The 22,779-nt window shown below is 36.7% G+C and overlaps 1 protein-coding gene across 10 annotated transcripts in view; it reads right to left on the bottom strand.

Annotated features, from left to right (window-relative positions):
• Nucleotides 1-22,779, bottom strand: part of CD44 (CD44 molecule (IN blood group)) — a 103,139-nt gene that overhangs the window by 16,758 nt on the left and 63,602 nt on the right. For 5 of the 10 annotated variants that reach the window (XM_067462721.1, XM_067462725.1, XM_060764830.2 and 2 more), the window contains exons 3-13: nt 21,897-22,033; nt 20,780-20,851; nt 18,538-18,696; nt 17,554-17,634; nt 11,661-11,789; nt 7,653-7,793; nt 5,641-5,814; nt 3,744-3,935; nt 1,764-1,943; nt 462-635; nt 105-290 (exon numbers count right to left, since the gene is read on the bottom strand). In XM_067462721.1, the coding sequence (XP_067318822.1) occupies nt 105-290; nt 462-635; nt 1,764-1,943; nt 3,744-3,935; nt 5,641-5,814; nt 7,653-7,793; nt 11,661-11,789; nt 17,554-17,634; nt 18,538-18,696; nt 20,780-20,851; nt 21,897-22,033 (1,625 nt within the window). The remainder of the gene's footprint in view (nt 1-104; nt 291-461; nt 636-1,763; nt 1,944-3,743; nt 3,936-5,640; nt 5,815-7,652; nt 7,794-11,660; nt 11,790-17,553; nt 17,635-18,537; nt 18,697-20,779; nt 20,852-21,896; nt 22,034-22,779) is intronic. The other 5 variants (XM_067462728.1, XM_067462729.1, XM_067462722.1 and 2 more) reach the window with 4 other exon arrangements.

Raw genomic sequence — 22,779 nt, 5'->3', positions numbered from 1 at the left:
CACAATACCTTCAGCAGTTTTTGTATCCTATGAGGGTGAGTATATTTTAATCAAACACAAATAGAGCCTTTGAATGATGTGGAATTGAACTTTCTTCTTTGTACCTGTATGAGATGTTTCTGAATCTCCTTCAGCCTTGCTTTCATTTGGAGAAATGATGTCAGAGAGAACATTATTTCTAGATGTATTTTCAGGAAAACTGTCTTCCTGGCTCCAGCTGGAATGGATTCCATGGATCAGTGTATTGTTTGAAGAATCTTCGTGATTAGTATCACCAGTGGCATCCACAACTGTTATAGTAATGGATGTATAAATGGCACATTTTCACAATTATATTTTATTTTTTCTATTGTGATATACCACTAATTAAAGTTGCAATCCCAATTCCTACTGATTTATTTTATAGTGAATGATAATAAACTGATCTATGGGTGAAGGAAAGTTGCTTTTCAGACAGGTACCTGTATAAACTGATTCATTTTTATGCTCATTTTCACTTGGATGATGCAAAATTTCAGGCAGCACAGCTTTGATTGATGTGTCTGTAGAGTATATTTCTTCAGTGGTCCATTCAGAATGAGAAAGTGGATTTTCAGTAGATTCTTCATGTTTTATTCCATTGTTAGACACCACATCTGTTTTAATAGTGAAGCATTTTAATATTTGCAGCACTGCTTTTTAAAATATCATTTGGGTTATATTTTCAGCCCTGCGCTTTTTCTTAGTGGCATAAGCACTCAAAAATGAGCAAAAAGAAAATGTCTTAGACTTCCTTATTTCTATAACTAGGTCAAGTATCTCACCCACTACTTTATTGGATAAGCACTTTAAAGTGCTAATATAACCAACAATTTTAAAGGCCTTTTAATGCCAACAGTATTGCTGTAATCCACAAGGTTTTGTGACTCATTGATAACCTAGTTAAAATGGATTATAAGAGCAAGCACATAAAAAGAAAAATGGTGCTTCCCCAGATAGTATTTATTCATATGTGAAGCACATCAAGTGAATGTCTGGAATGAGTAAACAGCATTTTTCAAATTGGATTTGTGCGTGTATGTATGTGTGCAATTATTTATGGCCTATAGAAGCAAAATGTGGAAGTGACACACATTACGCACTCGAAAGAGAAAAGGGCAGGTACAAATGTAAAGATTAATCATTTGCGAACTTATGATGATCTCATGAGTTTCATAGAATTTTCTGAGGGGAGGAATACTCCAAGACTGTCTGCCATCTTAAAGAATAAGTATAAGAATAGTAACACCCTTCACTTCCCTATTAAATGGACTTTTTGTCTTATTATCCAATGACATGGAGAGTAACTTTGCAATATTTGAACATTATGATAGTTTTTCAAACTATGTATTGTCAGCCTAATAAACATGGTTGACTGATGCAGATATGTGGATAGATCACCAATTTTATGCATGTATTTATTTAAATGCAAATACTAGCCACTGGTGCAGGGGATCTAATTTGGAACTACGGCATTAGAAAGGTTATCTATTATCTCCTATCCAATGTTTTCAATAAAATTTGCTTCCTTCTTTCTTTCCAAAATTGCCATTGACAGGGAAAACATTATTTGGCAATATTTTAATGCAGACTCATCTTTCAATTAAACACATTTTTTTCTGATGCTCTAATTTCTAAAATAAGGGAAAAGAATGTTTTTATACTACAATAATTCTAAAGAATGTTATTTCCTTTACATTGGGCAGTCAGAACATATGAATGAATTATACTCTTTCTGGCAGTACCTGTCTGAGAAGATGCATTTTCATCTTCACTCTCATCTGGAGGGAGAAATATCTCTAGGACACTACTGATTGTACTGTTTGTGGCAGAACTACTTTCATTTCTCTGTCCAGGTGTATCCACAGGTTGCAAGTGATCTTGATGTGATTCTCCATGTTGAGCACTTTCATTGAAGAATATAACTGTTGTGATTATGATAAATAAAGTAACAGTGAATACCTTCTTACTTTGCCTTTTCAGATGATCAATAGATAATGGCCTTGATGTAGAACTTTGCTTCTGCTTTTGGGGCATCCTATGCGTTCAGGAGGTATTCAGAAGTTCCTACCATAATTTCTGCTTTGGTAAGCAGGGACTCTACATGAGGCCTGTGCAAATCAGCATCATTCAAAAGTTTCTAGGCACACAGCTTTTTAATCACTATTTGGACCAAGTAAATGTATCATATTTTCTTCTTATATGGAAAAATATAGAATGACTAATTCTCAGACTAATGGATGCAGAGCACTTGGGGGGAAAACAGCCTTTTTATAGAATCAACACTTCCTTGATAGAATCAGCTAGCTCTACTGATTACAAAAGGTTGACATCAAGTTTTATATATTTTTATGTATTTTTAAATCCCAACTTTCTCCCAATATAGGGATTCAAAGTGGCAAGCTATACAGTTTAGCCAATTATATTGTTTCAGAAATCTGACAGTCAATGGGATTTGAATTGCTGGATTACTAGAACAATAACAAAGTAATTATTTTTTTTTAAAAAAAAACTTTAAATAATAAATAATTATCAAATAATAAGGAAGGTTGGGTTCATATGACTGGCCCAGAATCACTTAGTTTAAATTGAAATAGGCTGTCAAATAAATAATTTTTGACACCTTGTTATAAAAGATCCCAGGTATCAGACGTGGGACCTTGTGACTGTGAAGCCTTTACTTTGTGACTGAGACAACCCATTAATGAGACAGATCACAGTTTGTTCTGCTAATAAGCAGAGTAAAGTAGCTGGTTCAGGCTGCAGATCCCATATAATATGGGGAAGTGGACAATATAACTACACATGCAAAATACTGCACAGCACTGCTCTGTATCATGAAATTAGCTTGCTTCCCTCATGAAGCACTGGTAGCCAGCAAATAAAATTCAACTTCTTATCTGATCAGCTTCTTTATACATAATATATTTTGTGTGAGAAGGAGCTTCATTTGACTCATGCAAAACAACATAGGCTAGCTCTGACAAAGAAAATACTAGTCTCAAGACTGCGCTGAGAAAGTTGGCATATCTGTGGTTGACATGCAAATTTACAGGAATATAAATGCTACAGAAATTAGAGGTTTATTAAGCTCTCACAGAAGTTCTCCTATGACCCAAACTCATCACTCTGTTGGTTCCTTAATCATTTGGGTCCCATGTCTTTGGAAAATAAGAAGCATAATCTACACATGCTTGTGCCTTCCTTTCCCCTCTTATGCTTAAGTTGTTTAAAGATCTAAATTGTTGATTTAGTAAATAATTCTAAACAAATGGTTACGAATGGAAGGAAAAGTAAGGATTTTCTTGTACCTCCATAAAGGTACAAGAGGATTTTCTTGTACCTTCACAAATAAGTGAATTTTTGTGGTGCCTCCAGCAATTTCTGTCTTTGATTTACACCCATGTTTTTACCCAACTTTTTTTCCATCGTTCTTCTTGAAAGGAAAAAAATCCACCCAACAATTATGACAGAAGAGACAGGAAAGTAGCCTTCATGCTTAGGAGTTCTCTATTTAGAAAAATCCAAAAACTTCACTATTTCAAAATACCACCTCTCTGTAAAAAAATAATTCCTGCAAAAATTCTGACTTTTATAAATAAAAGGTGTATTTTTAATTTAAATTATATGACCTCATGTCCAGAAACCTGATTCAGGAAACTGAATTATTCAGATATAAAATGAGTTCAAATTAGAGTGTGACAATTCATTATTCATACTGATACCTGTATGATGAAAAGATTCATTTTCCAGGGTACTCTCTCTTTCCTTTGATGGAACAAGTCCAGGATGCAATTGATGTGAAGAGTTAGTTGTTGTAAGTACTGTATCTTTGGTTTCCAATCCAGAATGATTGCCATCTTGTGAAAGCCCATTTGACTCTTCCTGCTTGAAGAAATCATTGCTGGGAGACACAGCTGTTATGATGATGTTTGGAATCAGTTCCAGTATACTTGCTGAACAACCATCCAGATTGTTCTCTTTGTCTCATTTTTTAAAAAAAAAAACACACACACACAAGCCTTGTGTTTTCATTTATATGCATAAGCAAGAGTAGGAGGAGAGCAGGTAAAGGTTTAGGAGGTACGGGTGAATTTACAGCCACCAATTGTCATCGCCATAATTTCAGCAAGTTGTTGATTTTCAGACAGTACCCCAGAGACCAAGAGCAAGTGCAAGATGGATGTAACCGCAACCGTGGCAGAAAAAAAATGACAACAGCTCACACTCTTAACTGATCTATAGACTGTTTTTGATGGCTGTCAAAACTTTGTACCATCTGGAGCCATAACAGCAACTTCGGCCCACAAAACTCCTCTGTTGTGATATTCTTTTTCTTCTTATCATTTTGATATTGCTGTTCTTGGACTTTGTTCCAACACTAAGCCCCATGGTTTGGTTAGCTAATGCAGATTTGCAGTTTTGATGAAGTTCAACCAGTTTGATAGGTAGGTTTCCTTATTGTAAGGGTGTGGCTGTTTAAATCCAAGGAGATCAGTTCAGAAATATCATGAGCCACCACCAATACCAACACCAGCACCACACCATTAGATTTTTCTTCAGATTTTTCTTCAGAGTGAAGTAATTTTGCACCATTCAGCAGAAAACATAATGCATCACAAATTTCAGAAGACATTATGCATCAAAAATAATGGTCTGATTTGAGTCAAAATACATGCTTTAGTTATTACGAAGTAGCCACAAACAGATGAAAGCAAACCACCAAAGCCAGTGAAAGTGCTGTGCAGAACAACAGAAAAGTAGCCCATAATCTGCCAGAAAAGATGTCAAGCAAAGTATATGTACACACATTTGTTCACATGTTAATGCTGACAGAGCTATACACTCGGGTTCAAAACATTTGTATAATATGCCCATACAGTGGTTTAAATAACTGTCTATTTAAATCAAGGAGAATAAATATCACAACATGTTCATTTTCCACTGTCACATATTGAGCTGACTTAAGCAGATTTTGTAACAGCTATGAGCTCTGATAGCTATGAGCCAAACCAGTGTCATAGTAGCAAACAACTGCTAGCATAATATAATTTCTCTCCTGCACCCACAGCAATCTCTGCCACTCAAAGCTCAGTGCTAGCGGAATTTCCACTTCTTAGAAACAACAACCTAGTCAGCTAGGAGTAGCAACTCATTTCCTCTGAGCAGATGCCATTTTTCAACAAAACTTTTAAGTGATGGAATAGCAAATCTGTGGAAAATTGGCCCAACACAAAGCTGCTTTGTGCTAGGAGTGTGGCTTTGTTGCACAGAAAATACTGCTTTAATTTATGGTCATACATGGATGATACACCCATTTGGAATTTCTACAAATTTTAGGGAACTTCTGGGACTGAAATAAATTCAGGCTGGCACTTCTGACTCACTCTTAGTTACCCAAAGTTAATTATTACTTGAACTTTTGGTTTCATGGTTTTGATAGATGAAACAGAGCAAGAAATGCCTGCTTTCCTTTTTAAAGTAATCACAAATATGATCTTCATATGAAGTACCAGCAAAAAGTAGCTAGCAGTTCCATTAACTACTTCAATATTTTTATATTATAAAAAGTAGATTTCATTTCATACCAATATAAAACAGATTGTGCTTAATTACTCATACCAGTAGTTGTGGAGTAATGTTCATGCTCGGCCAGATGTGGATGTCCATGTGGCACGGCCGTCTGTGGGCCATTTGTTGAATATTTGACATCATTTCTCTTTCCAGAGTATACACCATGTAGCAATGGTTCATGGGTTGTATCTTCATATTTGACATCCTTGCTTGAGATCACAGCTGTTGTGACAATGATTATAGGTATATTGTGTGGAATATATTATATACCACCAACAACTAGCATTGCTCCCATTTTATTTCATGGGTGCAATGCTGCTGTTATCATGAAGGGATTATATGTACGGGTATTTGTGAGGTTGAGGTATTTAAAGTCACTGTTCAAAAACATGCACAAATTCATGCAGATCTGTCAAGCTTTCCATCTATAAGACAATCTTTAGAGCAGTGGTTCTCCACCTGTGGGTCCCCAGGTTTTTGGCCTACAACTCCCAGAAATCCCAGCCAGTTTACCAGCAGTTAGGATTTCTGGGAGTTGAAGGCCAAAACATCTGGGGACCCACAGGTTGAGAACCACTGCTTTAGAGATTACAATGCTAGTCCTATTTATCTGATACTCTTCTCCCAGAGTATTTTAAATCAATCCATAGCAACAACATGACCGCTAAATTAATGTTTTCCCACCTTCAGATATAATGTCCTAAGATGCTCATTTCTATGCTTTTGCTTCTGTGCAGTGGAGAAAGTGCCTTTCTCATTCACTCATCATCGACAGTGTGTGGAAGAGATGAATTCTATCTACTTCTTTTGTTTTTGGACAGATAATGATGCCACATTCCATACCAGTACCTTGCAAAACTATAATCATGCTGAACACTAATCAATTTCAGAAAGCATCCATATTAAACCTCAAGTATTATGTGTACTAATATTTTCACACATAACAGAAGTTTGTCATAAATGCTTTGTGGATTTTGTTTTGTTTCTGGACTTTGAATAGCAATCTGCATTGCAAAAAAATGATTTTTGTGAGATTGAGATGTGGAAATTAGGATAAACTTCTTTATTGGACTTCTGCTAAAGGCACAAAATCAAGGTCAATTAAAAAGTTGACAATCCCAATGTTATGGAGCCTGAATTGTAATGCTGTATAAAGTTATCTCAGAAAATATGTAACCCTGAGTGGATACACACATTCATCTTTAGAACGTGTCCTTTGACTTATGGCTTGATATTACTCCCCTCAGAATAATGTGCATGACTCATTCAGTGCAATCATATTTCCTCCCCTCACTGCTATCAGCTAAAGGAAAAACAAATAGTGACAAATGAACAAAAACACTTTGATCAAGCTACAAAACTACATTTTAACCTGTAAAGCAAGGAGAATCATACATTGTCAGAAACAGGGCAAACAGATTAGTTACCATCACCAGATTTAAAAAGAGGACCAAAAGCCAACCACCACCCTATTTCAGTGATAGCAAAGTATGAAGCTGTTCAGCTATGGAGTGCTACTCATTGGATTAACTCCAAAAAGTCAGAAATCAGTGATTATGACAGATAGAAACTGCACATTTACAAAACTCATCAGAAGCCACGGGCATGTTAAAGACAACGGAGTGATAGCAGAAAGAACATTTGATAAAATATGTTCACCAATATTTTCATTCCATATTTTAAAAACTGAAATATGGAAAGGATCAAGTGAATGTTTATAATGCAAATTCGCAGCACAAATACTAGAAAAAGACCAGAATTGCATTCCAAGCTAGGTCTCAATGAACTGGAACCAGACTCAAATATAAAGCAGGAAAATGGAGGATTTGCGATTCATTGACCTTTCTGAGTATCCAGTTCTACTATATGCCAAAAGAACAGTACCAGCAACCAGTGTCCAGGTTCCCCATTTAGGATATGGAGTTAGAACACTCATACAGCAAAACAGAATGCAGTTAAAATGTTTCTACAATTGTATTGCGAAGTATAAGGTATTACTGAGAAAAGTGTATTAACTTTCACCATCTCACACGGCATACATTTGCAGAATTAGTTCTTACTGTTATTTGATGGCTGTAGTTCCTGATCACCACTGTTGTCCCACTCAATAACTGTTTCAGGATTTATATGTCCAGACCCTTCTTCACTATCATCATCATCGTCACCTCCACCATCATCATCGTTTTCTTCAGAACTCTCATCTAGTGATTTATTGATGTAAACCGACGGTAAGCTTTTGATCTTTTTATCCATTTCTCCCTCATCCAAATAAATATTATCATTTTTTCATTATCTTCCTATATTTGCTGTACCATTTCCAAAGCTGAGTCATAATGAAGAATAAGAAACAGAATTTTTCTCCTTGCAAGGAAGGATAGATATGTTCCAAGATTTGAAATTCTGTTGGTTAGTCCCAACTATAGTTGCTTAATTGAATCTATTGTTTAATTGGGAGACAATCCATAGGTATATCTAATTGAGTCAGTCAATTAAGATTTAGGCCAAAAAATGATTAGAGGTCTTCCATAGCAAGGGAGAATCTGGGATGGTAGCCTATAGCTTCAATCTAGTGCAGATGACGCAAGAGCATTTTCAGGAAGGTAGTAGCATACAACAAAGTAGCATAGTAACAAAGTTATTGTATTTTTGCTTCAATTATAGATGTCTTTTGTTCATCTTGCACATAAACTGTCATGAAAGAGTGACACTGGTAAGGGAAAGTAAGAACCCTGAAGAGACACTTGTAATATTATTTTTCATTCCCAGGGTGGGTGGTTGGAGGGGGGGGGGGACACAACTTTTTAATAACATCTCAATAGCATTTAACCCAGAATATCCTGTTATATTCTCACATCGCACTGTAGTACTGGGCCAAAGGATTGAGGATATCCTGCCAGAAAACTGTAACTAGCAATAATAATAATCAACAATAAGAATTACCAACAGATGTCCAACCAGACATCTGTTGGTTACCAACAACAAGAATATGAGTAACCAATAGAAAGTAATCTGATGATTCACAATGCATCACATTATGAGAACAGTGAACATCACAAATATATACTTAAAAGCAAGACAAAATGCAAGGTCAGTCCAAATGAATAGTTACTGAGATATCTGAATAAATGAAATTTAATTTTATGTAGGAGGATCCACTTTCATACATAAATACTATGCCTTCTGATATCACTATGAAGTATATATTTTAGGAAATCTTTAAACTTTTTTTCTTTTTCCTCCACTTTTTTAGAATGGAATACAGCAATTAACACTGGGCAAGGACAGTGAGCAATTCCATTGTTGTTGGATGGGGTTTTTTGGTCCTTCAAATGTTGAGAAGGGATGAAAGCTGTTCAGACAATAGCTAAATAAAGGGTGTGCCTTTACAAAATGTTAAGCTAACATTTTCTAAGGGCCCTTCCAGACAGAGCACAAAATCCTATTGGATTTTTATCTGAGGCATCTAAATGACACCTCAGGTAAAAGAGAAAACTGACTACTGGGTAGTCCTGGGACTACCTGGGGGGCCAGTCGTCACACCATCTTGCACCTTTTCACCCCCAAACCTTAAAATAAAATAAAAGATTATTGGGCTGCTATGCCTCCTCTCCAGACAAATGATTTCCTTCTTCCCCCCACCCCCCAGACGCCTCTTAGTGCATCATTTCTATGCACTAGGAGGCTTCTGGAGAAGGAGGTATGGTGGCCTGGTAAAAGGGGTTTTTTTGAGAGGGGGGTATTCCAGCATGGGAGCCCATGGGAACTTAAACCCATTTCTTTGTAGGTTTAAATCCTGTCTGGAAGCACCCTAAATAAGCTATTTTCCATCAATGCCCTTTTGAATTTTTTTTTAAATTGTATGCCAGCCATAAGAAGAAAGAATACAGGATGACTATGCTGCTTCATCTGAGAAAGCAGAGTTTCTTCCAATTTTCCTGGCATGAATAACTCACACAGATAACGAGACTCAGAGGAATCAACATTTATGAAATGTATGGTATTCCCCAGGGAGAATTCAGTATAAAGGTATAGGGATCTACTGGGAAACCAGGAGTTCAACAATAATAAAGCAAATAATAAAGCAAAGCCAATGGTGAGAAAACCAAATAAATATAAAGTCTATCTGGGTCCCCCTTCTATGTTAATGTGATGCCTGCTCTAGTTCGTACAAAGCATTTCAGGGCATACTCAGGTACAAATTGCATGAGAAGTATATAAAATATGAATGATTTCTTCTTAAATTATGAAGACTGCAGTTGAGCTTATGTGGCCATGCTTTCAAGCAGAATAAGGACCAGTAACAAATGTAAGTACTATTTCATGTCTGTTCTAATTGCCTGTTTTTTCACATCACAGTCTAAAAAGCTTAATTGTCACCAAAAAAGTAGACTTGGAAAGAATCCCCAACAGAACTAGGTCCATAATAGTAATTTGTACCATTCTCTTTTTCTCCTTCCCATTCCTAATTAGCCAAAAAAGAGAGCTCATTTTTTTAAAGTTTTATGCTTGATTGAAGCTTTCATTTGTTTTGTGTGCCAGTGCAAACTTTACATGGTGTAGAATCCTTTAAAAAGGAATGATAAATACAAAGCATTATGCTTTCCTTGGAGACTTCTCAATGAGCATTATAACTACTGTTTTCTAGTTCAAAGAGAATGGTGCAGTTCAAAATCATCATCATCTGCAACCTCTAGTTACATAGAGGTTGCCATGGGAAGCCATTTGGCAGAACACCCAGAAAATGTAGGTTTGTTTTTCTGTTGCATGGAGAACTTGACGCACATAAAAAGTGCTCCTGAGTTTGAGAAAATGCTATCTTACAATTTCTTATTTTAAAAGATGGTCGAGGGGGTTAGAAAATGATTCATAATCTGATAGTCAGTGGTTCTCAACCTGTGGGTTACCCGGTATTTTGGCTTACAACTTCCAGAAATCCCAGCCAGTTTAACAGCTACTGGGAGTTGAAGGCTAAAACATCTGGGGAGCCACAGGTTGAGAACTACTGTGATAGTAGATGTTCACCATTGGATGATTTCAGAAAGCCATCCAAACAATACTAGGATAAAAACAATCTTTGTGAGGAAAATTGTTATTGTAATGACAAATGTCAAAATAAACGTCATTCTGGATTCAATGAGGCTTAGGAATTATTATGATAAATATTTGACAAGATAATTATTTCCTGTCAACAAGTCTTTGTGGAAGTTCTCAGAAATATATGATTAGATTTGCCTGGAACCTTAAAAACCTAGATAAAGAGAGTTAGAAAGAAGGAAGCCATGACTAAATCTTAATGACTGAAAATGATGAAAAAACCCATACTCAAGCACTATAGTACTATATGCTTTCCTCCAATTACATTAGAAAAGCATAACATCCACTAAAAAAACTTACACCACAATTACTTTATTTAGTCATGAAATCACAGTTGTTTTTTAAAATGATAAGCCATATTATAATATTCAAAAAGGATTTTGGCTAAATACAGTTTTGTGGGAGGCAAACACAATGGCTTCTCACAGTCACATATTAAAATGTTTGGCCTTTGCATAAGTACATCTGTTTCATAGCCAACCATGGGAAATCCTGACATTCGGGGCCTTCTTTTTCAGAGGTATTGCTATATTGGTCTACAGCAAATGAAGAAGAACGGGTCCTTTTAGCTATAGCTGATTGGTGTGTGCTTTGCTATAGCTGGTTGGTGTGTAATCATGGTATCCATGAGCTGGGGCAGACACCATGTGGCTACCTGTTGAGTGTACAAGAGATGTGCTGCTGAGCTTTCCTGCATGCCAGCACAGATGTAGCAATGTGCCAAAAGCCAATCTACACAAAGTTCTACATGTCACAATCACATGACTTCTCTCAGTTCATGGCAGCATTACAAAAGCACAACAAAAGCCATTTTGGAGCTGGCTAAAATGCTTGTTTGAGGCTTACAAACACAGCAAGCCAAATACATAAAACAAACTAGAAGCATTTTCTCATGAAAAAAGTAACTCATCATACATGTATATAAAAATTAATGTCTAAAAGAAGCACCAAGCATAAAGGTCACAGTGTATTACCCTTGCCAAAGATTGTGGACTGCCTTCTTTCATTTTCTTCTGGTGGCCACCACAGAGGGAACTCCTGAGGAATATGCTGCCCTTCAGTAGAGTTTTCATGATGCTTTCTGTTGTTGGACACTTCATCAGCTGTAATGATGCCAGAACAACTAATACACTGAATATATGCTATGCTACTAACTCCATTAATTTACCTTCATCATACACCCAATATTTCCTCCTAGTGGAGAGTAAAGATTCACAAGCTACACTCTTGAATAGCATTTCTGTTCTTCATATTTTAACAAGCATGCCAAATATTCCTGAGTTTGAGAATACACCAAGTTGAGGGAATAACAACCAAGTGGATATGTACACTATTTGTTCAAAAAAAGACATGAAAGCTGAATCTACTTGCAGGATATGTACAACTAATCAACAATCTGTCAGATCCAGAAAACAGAAAGACAAATCTTGTTACCATATTTATCCTCTTCGCGTTCAGATATGTTATGCCCTTGTACTGAATCTTCTTGCTTCTCATCCAAGTCAAATTCTATCATAATTAAGTGAAAGGATGGCAAAGACCAGCATTTTTAATCATTAAAAAAATCTGAATATTCATCTGTGATAGAGCAAAAAATTAAAGAACATATGTAGTACATTGGGGCTGAAGGTTCACAGTTTTGCCTAAAGCAGCACAGAGAGTTTTCAATCTTCTGGTGCGAGGATGATTCAAAGAGTTGATGTATGAATTTTCTCACAGTTGTTTACTTCTCTTCCTGAGTAGGGTCTTGTTCGTCTACTTATGAGAGCAGTGCAGCAAATGAGCAATGTCCTATCATTTCCCCATGCATTCATTTACATCACAGAAAGTGTAGGGATGTAAATCTGATGGAGAGCATTCTCAATGATACGAAGAAAAGCAGCAGCATTCCAAAGAAAGAAAGACTTTGAGAAGAGATAATATTAAATGGGAAGAGGAAGATCTCCTTGAGATAAAGAAGAGAAACAAAAGAACAAATTTCCATTGCAATGCAATGGAAAAATGAATATAAAGATAGTAAAGAAATGCTTGCCAGAAATCCCATCATGTATGTTTCCAAATGACATCATTGCTTCGACACTTTTTCTAAGGATAGTAATTCTACATTTTAGCTCAAAGTTCCCAAAACATTCACAAGGAATGGAATTGACACATATGGATTAAAACATTAACAATTTAGTTGTTATTGCCTGAAATAGTATATATTATTGTCTATCAATCAACCACAATTCCCAGGTTCACAGGCACTAAGTATCTGTGTTACATTTTAAGGTTGTTGAATCCAACTATCTTTTCAATGCAGGTCCACACTGCAAAATACTCTAGGCAAACAATGTAAGATGGAAAGCATCCAATGCTCATTTGAAATCTAAGCATTTGGCAATATGACAATTGCCAAGGCAGAAATTTTAAGCCAGAGAGGTTCCATCCCATCTTCCAAGGATCAAGTATCTATCCGCATACACACACAAAACAATAAGGGTGCATGATAGCATGAAATGGCTCAGGAGGAGACTCTACCCCCACCCTTGGGCCACACTGTTGCACAGTTCCAAAAAACCAGGATGACTTTCAAATGAATTATAGAGTGGAACTGAGGAGAGAAGACCATTGTGTTATTTTCTGGTTTCAGCATTCCCAGTAAACTGAAATCACGAGATACGTATTTAACAAATGTCGTCCTAGTGATAGTATCAACACAGACAATCGTACAGGCAAAACATGTTTCAGATCAAACAGCTTGCAGCCATGTAGCATTTGGAAGAGCTTTAATTAGTCACTTATAAATTAGAGGAATTGATTTGTCGTCTGCATTTACGGAAGGGCTCTAAAATAAAAATTAGATTAGTCTAAGTGCTATTATTGGACAGGTCTTTGATCATTATTTTGAGTTTGCCTTTCCATGAACCTGGTTAAGCTATGAGCCTTCCTCTGAAAACTAGTTCAGCTCTCTAAACTGTGCAATTTCTTTGCTCAAAGCTGTCGGAGAGAAAAAGAGAAATCCAAGCCAAAGTTTGCTTTTGTAGGTAAGAGTCACAAAGATGGAATGGCTTTGAAACTGTTGAAAAGACAAGGCCATAGCATAAATTGCACAATCTTTTCTACACAAATGCCAATTGTTTCTGTTTAAGGAAAATAGTATTTAAACTTGTGCTATCTATGCTTTTGTGTGAGGAAATTCACCTATGTGAATGATAGAAATGATAGACATGAAATATACAACAAAATTCAAACCCACTTCTTCGTCTTTTAGAGCAAAAGTCTCCGATATTTGCTCAAATGCCTGAAATATTGTTCTTTCTCATCTTTAATATCAATCTTTCTTTCAGCACGTTTCTATACTGTCCTTAATTTAACAGTAATAACACACCATTTCCCTGTATCATATATTCCCAGATTCAAATATGATCAGCATCAACTATTCTGTTGCCAATTCAGTTTTGAAAGACATCGCCATTAGTCTGTCCAGGCTGGTGAGGGAATCTTTAAGATTGAGCACTACATTTGTAGTATAAGCTTTGGCAAACTCATTTTCATCTGATGAAGTAAATTCAGTCTATGAAAGCTTATGCTTTCCTCTCGTTCTTATAGTTTCTACTTGATCCCTTTGCACCTGTTGCCAATTGCACATATTATTCAATATTAGAAACTGTTAGGAGGAAAATAAAATAAATAAATAAAAAATGTAGGAAGCAGGGTAAAATGTTTTTGAGGGGGTTTTTTTGCTATCACAAGGGGAAAGGGGAAAAAACTCTCTGTGTGTGGTTGTGGAACAAAATATGTTACATACATGTATACATAAATATCTCATTACATATACATATACATATGTAATGAAAGTATCTTCTGAAGATAAGTGATTTACTTAAAAGCATCTGATTTGGGGATGGAATGTATTCCTTTGACACCACTAGGTTAACGTTTACCTGAGAGACCAGATAAGCCTTTGAAGGTTTATGTCACAATTTGCTATTTCTATGAGCCTTTCCATTTTGTTCCACAACTAAAACATTTAACTAACTACCTCATCACATGGGCAAAGTTGCCCACCCTACAACAGTTCAACCTCACTTCAGGTACATCTGCCAGATAATATTACATGATGTAGATCTACTTCCAGTTGGGTTCCATGCCTGAAATGAAGTCAAACTGTAATAAGAGGCAACCCTGGGAACAGAGGACACTTGCCATGTTCCATTGAGAAGAACAGGTGAAGTCAGGAGGTGACACTTCCCCCACAGAATGAGATGAGGGATGACGCAGGGCATGGAGAGACGGGTTCCCCATGCCAGTTCACCACAATGCATGGAGAATCCCCTCACTATTGTCCAATTTACTGACCTCAATGTGATGAGGTCTGAAGTGCATTGAATTCCCAAAAAAATTGCATGGTAAAATAAATTTGCTAGCCTTAACGGTGTCACTAGATCCTTATCCTTTTCATACTGAAACATGCTTACATGGTTATCCCTTGAGTAAAGACAAAGATCCACCTACAGGAAAAGTGTTCTTACCACTGACTGCATAGGGAAGCTGATCATGAAACACAACCTAAAAACAACAACAACAACAACAATAATAATAATACTTTATTTGTACCCCACTACCATCTCCGCAAGGGACTCGGTGCGGCTTACATGAGGCCGAGCCCACAATACATCAGCAAAAACAACAACAGCAGCAATACAAAACAATCTACAGGCCCACCAAGAAATTTCAACAAATGCTACATTGAGCAAAGGATAAGAGGGATCCTCTAACCACTGCAGGAGTCTACCATATATTCCAGAAGCTGGAGATGAAAGGGGAAGCCTTTATCTTTGTTCTGTGTATTTGTGTGTCATTGTTATTTCCACTGTATTAAAGTCATTGAATGTTTGCCTATCTGTGTATGCTGTAATCCACTCTGAGTCCCCTCAGGGAGATAGAGCAGAATATAAATAAAGTGTTGTTGTTGTTGTTGTTGTTGTTGTTGTTGTTGTTGTGGAACATGGCCATACAGCCCAAACAACAGACGCAGCGCCCAGACACTAATCAATGAACATGAAATTCAACCAGAGAAGTCAACTATAGCAGACCACTTGATGAACCAACCCGGACACAGAATATAATTTGAGAACACAGAACTTCTAGACCACTCCTACAACCATTATGTCAGACTACACAGAGAAGCCATTGAAATCCACAAGCACATGAATAACTTCAACAGAAAGAAGGAAACCATGAAAACAAACAAAATCTAGTTACCAGTATTAAAAAAAACCCTCAGAATCAAGACAGTCAATAAGGAACACCAATTAGAAGCAAGAGAACTCCAGACAGCAAGCAATGAAGCAGCAGTTAACATTTCCCAAACATAGGATGCCTCTAGGCTATCTCTATGCAGATACCCACACTGATTGATTGTTCAACTTCAATGCTACCCAAGGCTATTCAAGCTTGCTAATTGGAACATTCACACTTGCTTTAAACAGACAAGGGTTCTTCCTCCTGTCCTGGACATTCTACACTCCACTTGCTTCACCACCAACAGAACCTCTGAAGATTCCAGCCATAGGTGCAAGGAAAACATCCGGAGAGAATGCTACTGGAACATGACCATACAGCCCAAAAAACCCCACAGCAACCCAAGAATGTTTCTGCTGGCAGAAAAGGATTGTGCCTAACTCTACACTTCTTCCAGCCAGGATTAGGTTTCCACAGTTTATCTCATTACTTGTCTAAGAAATTCAGAAGTCACCCTAAGGAGGTTTATTAGGAAAGCTAGAATAACCACCACATCATCAAAAGCTAAACAGAAACATGTTTTAGTGAAGGATCAAAAAGGCCCATTTAAATTGTGGTCTTTGAAAACATTTAGGTATAAGTATAGAAGAAGAGGAAATGATCTCTTAGTCATTCCTATTTGGAGGAATGTCAAAATCCCTTTGCCACTAATCCTGGGAGATCATAAACATTTATTTCAAGAGATGTGTTTTAAGAAAAAACCAAGATGAATGCAAAATTTAATATCCCACCAGGAACATATAGATAGCAACATCTAAAATGGAAGAACATAATAACCAGGTGAAGCCATATAAATCAGGTATTTTGATTGATTTCCCTCTACTACCCATCAATGGAGGAAAGAGATCCTCAAGCAGTATTCTGTCCATCTTTTTATGAGTCATTTAGACTGCCCACTCACTCAGACCATTGTCATTGCTCTTACTTAGTATTTGGAAACATATTGCTCATGAAGAATAAAACAAAAAGGAAAAGCTCTTTCACAAATGGAAGAAAGCTCTCTAAAGGGAAAAAAGAACCCTGATAATTCCTTTCCAGACAATCACTTCACAAAAGTACATGCAGACACCTGGGCACTTAATAGAACAGCACACTGGAGATATGAATATCATAGTTTAATTAATCATATCTTTAATCACAGATTGGGTAAGAGTTTACAGGGTTAGTTTCTGAAGTGAAGTTCAAGACACATGCACAATGCACCACCACCATACACAGAGCATGAAGTGTGATCAGAGTGTGCACCTAACCCATATAATCCACCACTCCCTTTTGCTCAGGCATGTTGATCAGACAATTAGGTATAATTCCATGCTATGTGTGAGGAAAACACAACTCCTCGGGTCACTACCTCAATATAACATGTATAGATACCACAAATCAGCAAATTTGTACATAATGACCTTATTCTGTCCAAGTTCTACCACACAGTTTACTTCATATCTACCAGGAACACATATCTTTGGAGGTTGAGCATTCAATGTGTGATTCATAGCCACAAGAGTAGGATCTAATCAGCAGTTAAATGAGAGCTTTCACAAAGAGTCCACAAAAATCACCCATATAATTTATTAGACTTACTAGGATGTTGTGTGTGCTGATCCTTCGAATGGTCTTCTACTTCATCACTGGCACCAACATGATATGGCGGAGTAACACGATCTGTATTTGAATAAATGAATGAGTTGCAAATTATTACAAAAATCACATCGTTTTGATTATTAATTCTTATCAATAGTCACTTTTTTCTGGTAAACTAAAATCACTTTAATTCTTTCTTTTTCACAACTTAGCCACCACTTCCAATTTCTGGAACCCTTTGGCAGAAACTCACACTTGTTAATCAGGCCCCATCTAAACTGCCACATAATGCAGTTTTAAAATGCATTATATGCGAGTGTAAATGGGACCATGGGTGTTACCCAGGCTTTAAAGGAGCTGTTCAAGGTGCAGAACCTATTTTGGGTATTTGGGGAGAAGAATTCAGAACCTTCAATAGCTTCTTTAAAGTTTGTCAAGCTCTGGAACAGATACACCATTCACCATTCCAAACTCATGGTTACATACAAAACTAAGCATGACATTGACCATTTCAAGGTTCCACCAATACATAATTATTGTTATAGCTTCATTTTTAAAACAAGACATTTGTCCTCTCTGCTTATTCATAAGAAATAAAAGTAATAACTTTCAAAGAGCAACCCAAATTTATGTATTATGGCTGTTGGAGGTTAGGAATGGGCATAAGCTTTCCTTAGTGAAATCCACTTCTGCTGGTAGAAATATTCATCTGCCAGCAGATCTTGGAAATCTAACAGAGCAATATGTTGGAGGAATTGCTCTATTGGCTAAATCTGCTGAAAGAAGATTCAGAAAATGGCCAGGAAAAAGGAGCAGGCCTGTGGAATAGCAATATGCACATAGGGATATATCTGTGGTGGCGCACATAGAGCATTGTTTTAATTCATTGCTATAGGAAATTAATGGAGAAGAAGTCAACTCTAGCTCATAGTTGACACTTTTCATATTACTACTTAATTCCATTGTATTCTATTCCAGTAATACCTGCATAATGGGAGATACCATGTCTGATGAAATTGGGATCTGTTGTTGGTCTGTCATTTGCAGAACCACTGCCTGCAGTAATTTCATCGTCAGTAATTGGTGGCCGTTCTGTGAACTTCTGTCCCTCAATATAGCGGGATCCATCTGCATTGAAAATTTCTGTTGAAAAAAAAAACAAGCAAATCATTTTACACAACTTAAATATAGTTTGGGCTGTTGTAGGTTTTTCAGGCTGTATGGCCATGTTCTAGAAGCATTCTCTCCTAACGTTTTGCCTGAATCTATGGCAGGCTTCCTCAGAGGTTGTTAGGTCCTCTGAGGATGCCTGCCACTGAGGATGCCTGGCATAGATGCATGTGAAACATCAGGAGAGAATGCTTCTAAAACATGACCATATAACCCAAAATTCCTATAAAAACCCAGTGATTCTGGCCATGAAAGCCTTCGAGGAGACCAATGAAATTATTTGTCTTTGGAAACCAATGAGAATGTGTATGTGACATATTTAATATTTGTCATGGTTTAATCTACTAACAATAATTCCACTTCCCACTCTTTTCTCTTTTCACTGTTCTTCAACGTTGTATACATTGGTTTTTTAATTTTAAAAGAGTTTAAAATCTCAAGGATGTTTTTCCTGAGATTCTCCTAGTAAAGAAAAAGGTGCTGATAGGAGACCATTCCAGTGTTCAGCTTGTTCTGTAGTATTCAACTGCATCCACACTGGGTTAATCAAATCAGTGGGTTAAAAGGTCTTGCCAAATGAGGACCACGAATCTTTACTTTCTATATATTCACATCCAACTCTGATTCTCTAGATCAGTTACTAAAATGTTACAGATGACTTATATAGAAAATACAATACAGTAAAATCCCTGTATATACAAAGTATAGGTTCTTTAATTTCGTATAATAAATTAAATCTCAGATAACAACACAACTCTATTGAAATGAAGAATTTCTGGCCTAATAATGTCATAGTCACACTGGAGGACCTAGCATGCCTAGAGAAGTCACATTCTGTTGCATGTTTATAAATGAAACAGCAGATAATGGATCCATGGCTTGTATTCTAATCCTAAACTGTGATAACTCTTCTCCAAGGAAATAACCATCCTTGTTATATCAATAGCAATAATGTATTCTACATATTCAGTATTGTTTTACTCTATGGTTTGCAGAATGCACTGTGCATAAAATAGCATAACCCATTAGAAAAGCAGAGCAACATGTTTTCTAACACATTTAATAATGGAGTGTCTGATTTCATGGAAGACTAATAAAAATCACAATTTTGTTGTGGTTTCAATGATTTAGAAAAATCATCACAATCAGGGTTTTTATTCTGTCATATACACATTAGTTTATGCTGCCATGGTGTTATCAGTGCCAAGACTGGGTTTGGCTGCTGGGGCCATAACATTATAACACTTAGGGTTTCAACCGGTAACAATGTTTGTCCAGTTGAATCCAGCATACTACATCACAATTAAAAGTGTTTCCACATTAAAAGGGAATCCTTGCTAATAAATCAATGCTGTTAGTATATGTGTAAATGTAACTGAATACACAAAGCAGTATTTTTTTCAAAAGATCTCAGTATATCCCAGTAGCGAATGTTTATACAACCAACAGGAAACCACAATAGCACCAGGAAGCATCTGCAAAATTGCACAGTTAATTTAAATAAAAGTAATACTTTTTAAAAGGGAGGCAAAGGGAGAAGTAATGTAAATGCAGCTGGAGGACCTCTCTATCTGCTTGCCAGAAGTTGAAGAGTTGCAGCATGAGCACAGGAAAGGGGAGTGAAGAAAGTTTATGTTCATAACTTGCCCACCACTGCTGCAGAACTAGTTACCCATCACATCGCTGTTGACAGTGGAATGGCTCACTTTTAAGAACCTATTCATAGGTTTCCACTGTGAATTAAAATTGAACTATGTGGGAAACTCTGCGATACTACTGCTTTGCAACAACATTGTACAGTAAACAGCCTGAACTTGTGCTGTTAAACAGCTGCAAATGCACACCCCAAACTCTCATGTAAAAACATCCCCTCTGTCCTTCTCTGTGTGCATTTAGCCTGCAGTTCTATGTTCATGCTTCTGTAATATTGCAAGCAGCCTTGGAAGAGAGGTGGGCCTTGGTAACAGTATCAAAACAACAGCAACAACTTTGCAAGTCTTATATCCAATTCTATAAAGTATATCTTGAAATAAAATGAATAACACTCCCTTCTTACCTATTGTACTTCCGTTATTTGGCCAAGCAGAATATAACTTTATCACTGGGTCACAGACTTTATCTCTTGTTTCTAAATAAAAAGTTACAATAAAACAGTTTCAATGAGAATTCAACCATCATTCAATACTAAATTCACCTGTCAGAATTTGGAATTATCATGGACACTATGCTCTTTCAATGTCGAACGTGGGCTGGAGTTTGAAAAAGTTTTAATATCTTATTATAACAAAAGCACACACATCTGTAAAAGCTAAAGGCTAAAGTCTGCATTAGAAAAAAATACATCCTGTACCATTTATGTGTTGAAAGCAGCATCTACATTCTAACTATTCTAGGAAGTCAAGATGCTTGTAGCTGGAAACTTCCTGATCTTTCAGACAGCACCATAAAGAAAGTTTTTATTAGGCTGCTAAGTGGACTACAATTCAGCTCTTTCTCTGTTCTACTGCTCGAGTAGCTTAACTCCATCATAGTGTTGCTGTGCCTAATCCAAACTAAACAAGATGGGAACAGAACCCATTCACTAAGACCAGATGCCCACAAATCCATTTGACATAGAATCAAAACATTGTTCATGTTTTACAGCAAAAGGAACATTGGTTGAGGGTAGTTACAATTTACCAGTCTGTAGACTTTCCTCTTTAGTACTTCTATCATGAGTGAACTCACTTAGAATTCAGCTGAGAAAAGTATTAGTACTGAGAAGGTAAGCCATGAGCAGGGGAAAGCTCTCCACCCTCGACATCCTCTTCTATTTATTTATTTGTTTGTTTGTTTGTTAGCTTGAGGCAAAAAACAAGATATGTAAAGAGATTTGAAACACCTACTATATGGGTACTATTTATGGACAATTTTAATTTTTATTTATTTATTTATTTATTAACTTTATTTGTATCCTGCTACCATCTCCCCAAGGGACTCAGTTCAGCTTACATGAGGCCGAGCCCAAACACAACAATACAAGCAATAAAACAATTAGTAGGCCAAAAGGTTTGCAGGCATGCAGTCTACTGGTTCCTGTCCTCTTTCATCTCTTATTTCTACTGTTTCATGAACTGTAATAAGGAAAACTCTTAGGTCAGTATAGGAAAGCATGTGTATTAACCAAGACATACCTGATGAATTGAAGCAATATGTATCATATCGATCAGATACATTAGAAGAAAGTATATAAATCCCAGTATTATTAGCTGCACAAAGATGATAAGGAGTATGCCGTGGAACTACAACTTTGTCTTCTATATAACCATATCTAGGGAAGGAAACAGAATGATATTAGTGTATCTTAGAATATAACTTATACATATAGATTTGTATGTTACCACAGAACACCTTTGATGGAACTTCATCTTTTACAGCCTTAATCTTCCAGTATGCATCTATTTCTATTTATGCTTAACATAGACACACAATTTGCACAGATGTTCCACTCTATTATTTGTCTTGCTTCCTAACAAGCATTGAGAACTGGGTATGTTACAAATATAGCAAATGCAAATAAGTTATAGAAATCCTATTCTCAAAAGTTTGGATCAGCTGCTACCTGCAGTGGGTTACAAACACTGCCATACACATTAGCACTCACCACATATATCCCACATCATTATTACCAAGGACTGTCAGATCAGGACTATTCTTGAGATCTTTGAGACCAATACCAGAGACCCAGGGATGATCCCTAGTGAAATCCTTCAATATGACAAATTAAGCACTAAAGACACGTACAAGAGTCTAGCACACCTTTCAAGGCATTGCTCATGCCCTAAGGCAGTGGTTCTCAATCTGTGGGTCCCCAAGTGTTTTGTCTAACAACTCCCAGAAATCCCAGTCAGTTTACCAGCTGTTAGGATTTGTGGGAGTTGAAGGCCAAAACATCTGGGGACCCACAGGTTGAAAACCACTGCCCTAAGGTTCCTCCTTCCACTCTGAACTGAAATAAGCAGTCTTGAAATCTGACAATTCTATTAGAGCCCCTCTTTTCCATGGGGCAGACCAAAT

Source organism: Anolis sagrei, chromosome 1 (genome assembly GCF_037176765.1).
Source record: "Anolis sagrei isolate rAnoSag1 chromosome 1, rAnoSag1.mat, whole genome shotgun sequence".
Taxonomy (NCBI): Eukaryota; Metazoa; Chordata; class Lepidosauria; order Squamata; family Dactyloidae; genus Anolis; species Anolis sagrei.
Note: the sequence above shows the minus strand (reverse complement) of the source record. Positions and strands in the feature narration are given on the sequence as shown.